The sequence below is a fragment of the Fukomys damarensis genome, unplaced genomic scaffold (genome assembly GCF_012274545.1).
Source record: "Fukomys damarensis isolate Sample0158 unplaced genomic scaffold, DMR_v1.0_HiC HiC_scaffold_41653, whole genome shotgun sequence".
Taxonomy (NCBI): domain Eukaryota; kingdom Metazoa; phylum Chordata; class Mammalia; order Rodentia; family Bathyergidae; genus Fukomys; species Fukomys damarensis.
In genome coordinates, this window is record NW_022942565.1 from 1 (window position 1) to 2,537 (window position 2,537).

The 2,537-nt window shown below is 40.5% G+C and overlaps 1 protein-coding gene across 1 annotated transcript; it reads right to left on the minus strand.

The window, feature by feature from the left end:
* Positions 1–1,350: 1,350 nt before the first annotated feature.
* Positions 1,351–2,340, minus strand: LOC104873512 (olfactory receptor 2G6). The gene has a single exon (XM_010640268.1). It carries the CDS (start codon positions 2,338–2,340, stop codon positions 1,351–1,353), a length of 990 nt encoding a protein of 329 aa, XP_010638570.1.
* Positions 2,341–2,537: the final 197 nt, after the last annotated feature.

Genomic DNA, 2,537 nt, shown 5'->3' on the forward strand with positions numbered 1-2,537 from the left:
TGTTATCGGTTGATTTCTTGATAATCAGCCATTCTTTCTAGGGTGAGGTGGAATCTCAGTGCTACTTTCATCTGCATCTCTTGAATGACCAGTGATACTAATTTTTTTCATATATTTATTTGCCACTTTTACTTCTTTGTATGTTCATTTCAGACAACCATTTTTAAATTTGGTCTTTATATTTGGGGGGGCCTGATTTTTTTGAGTTCTTTATATATTCTAGATGGTAGTCCTTTGTCTGAGGAGTAGTTGTTAATTTCCGCATTGTAGGCTGTCTCTTGGCTCTATCGGTGATTTCTCCCGCACTGAAATAACTTTTTAATACAATGAGATCCCAGTTGTTTGTTTATGCACTTTTTAAATAAGTTGGAATACTACTCAACCATAAAGAAAGAGAAACTAGAGACATTTATATCTAAGTGAATGCACATTGAGGCCATACTCTTAAGAAAAATTAATAAGTCCCACTTCTGTAAATACTGAATAGTTTCTCAGGTGTGAAAATCTGAAAGTGTAAATAAGGGTCAAATATATATAATTAATATTGTGTAATAGGAAGAAAAGGTCTAAAAGAGTAAAGAAGTGGGAAGGGTAGGGGAAAGGTAAAAGGGAAAAACAAAATATGTGAAAAGGAAAACATGGAAATGATGTCTTCGTAAACAGGGAAGGGTGGATGGGGTAAAAAGAAGGCTGGCAAATGGGGAAAAATAAGAACCAAGATGAGTCATGCAAAGCTACAAGGTCCCAGTGATGAATGTAACTGTATTGCTTACTTAAAATATGTCAATAACTTCATAAAGATAAAAATGTATTAAAGCCATGGCATGGCAACAGATTTTTTTTAGGTCAACTTTTCTGTAACTCAAAGAGTAACTTCTTGTATGACTCTGTTTTAAGGAGTAAGCATAGGTAATCTTTGTCATTTTGTCTTAATTTACTTATTATTTTGATGTTCTCCATTTGATCTATATTATCACAATGGAAAAACTTGTTTTTGTAAGTCCAAATAATATTCCTTTACACACACTACATTTTGTTTTGCACTCATCTACTGATGAGTACTCAGTTTTATTGCACAGCCTGGTTATTGTGAATAATGTGTATAACAAAAATGGATGAGCAGATGTCTCCTCTCATAGATGAATGAACCATGAAGCCCATCAGGTCTATGCTGAAAGAATATTTGAGAAGGATCAAGAAAAAGGAAACGTCTGCATATTAGATTTCAGAAGGAAGAACTTTCTAGCTGAACATTTTTCTGGTTATTAGATTAACTCATATTTTGGAAGAAACTATTTTCATTGAATTTATAGATGCTCATTTGGAAAAGCAGACATGATATATCAGTATTTATTCAGGTGTGCATTTGGTTGCTACAGATGGCAGACAAAGACCATTGGCTTTTAAACACTTAAACCCACTCTGGGATTGCAGGATCCTCTTCACTGCTGTCTTCACATCTTGGTTTCTCACAGTGTAGATGAGTGGATTAAGCACTGGGGAGATAACACTGTAGAAAAAAGACATGAACTTGGCCTGAGAACTCTTGGCTGAAGGCTGGAGGTACATGTAGATGCCTGGTCCAAAGTACATGGTGACCACCAGCAAGTGGGAACTGCAGGTGCTGAGAGCCTTGCGCCTTCCTTCAGCTGAAGGCAGCTTCAGTACAGCCCTGGCAATGAAAGTGTAGGAGATGAGCACCATTAGGGGAGTCAGCATTCCAATTGGGATGGCTCCTATAGCCAGGGTCAGCTCATTAGCAAAGGTGTCCTCACAGGCCAGCTTGATGAGCACAGGGACCTCACAGAAAAAGTGGTCCAGGGTGTGGTGACCACAGAGGGGGAGCTGGAGGGTGAGTGTGGTTTGGAGCAGAGAATTGGCCAGGCTAATGGACCAGGAGGCAACTGCCATTTGCACACAGACCCAGGGATGCATGATGAGAGTGTACCGGAGGGGCCGGCAGATGGCCACATAGCGATCAATGGCCATCATGGCCAGCAAGAAGCATTCAGCACCAGCAGTCCAGGTAAAAATATAGGCCTGTATGATGCATCCCCAGGCAGCAATGGTCTTATCTGCTCCCCAGAGGTTGGCCAACAGCTGGGGAACAATGGTGCAGGTCACACTGAGGTCCAGAAGAGAGAGGTTGTCCAGGAAGAAGTACATTGGTGTCTGGAGTCTGGAGTCCAACAGGGAGAGGAGGATGATGGAGCTGTTCCCCAGAAGGGTGAGGATGTAGGAGACCAGGACCACTGCAAAGAGGGGCCTCTCCAGCCAGGGAAACTCTGAGAAGCCCAGCAACAGAAAAGCTTTGGGAAAGCTCATGTTTGCTGTTTCCATGGTTATCAGTCTCTAATATATGGCTAGAAGGAAAAGGAAAGACTTTGGCTAAAATGGATTTTGAATATAACTTTTACAATTCTTTTTTCATTAGTGTATCTTTTCAATACATAAGGTTCATTTGCACCCACATGATGGAGACCACCACGAGGGAGGTATAAATTGGTAAATTGGCTTTTTATTTTAAACTCTGAGTC

Bases quoted from the DNA above. Each gene is read 5' to 3' on its own strand.
- LOC104873512 (XM_010640268.1), bottom strand. From the start codon at position 2,340: ATGGAAACAGCAAACATGAGCTTTCCCAAAGCTTTTCTGTTGCTGGGC.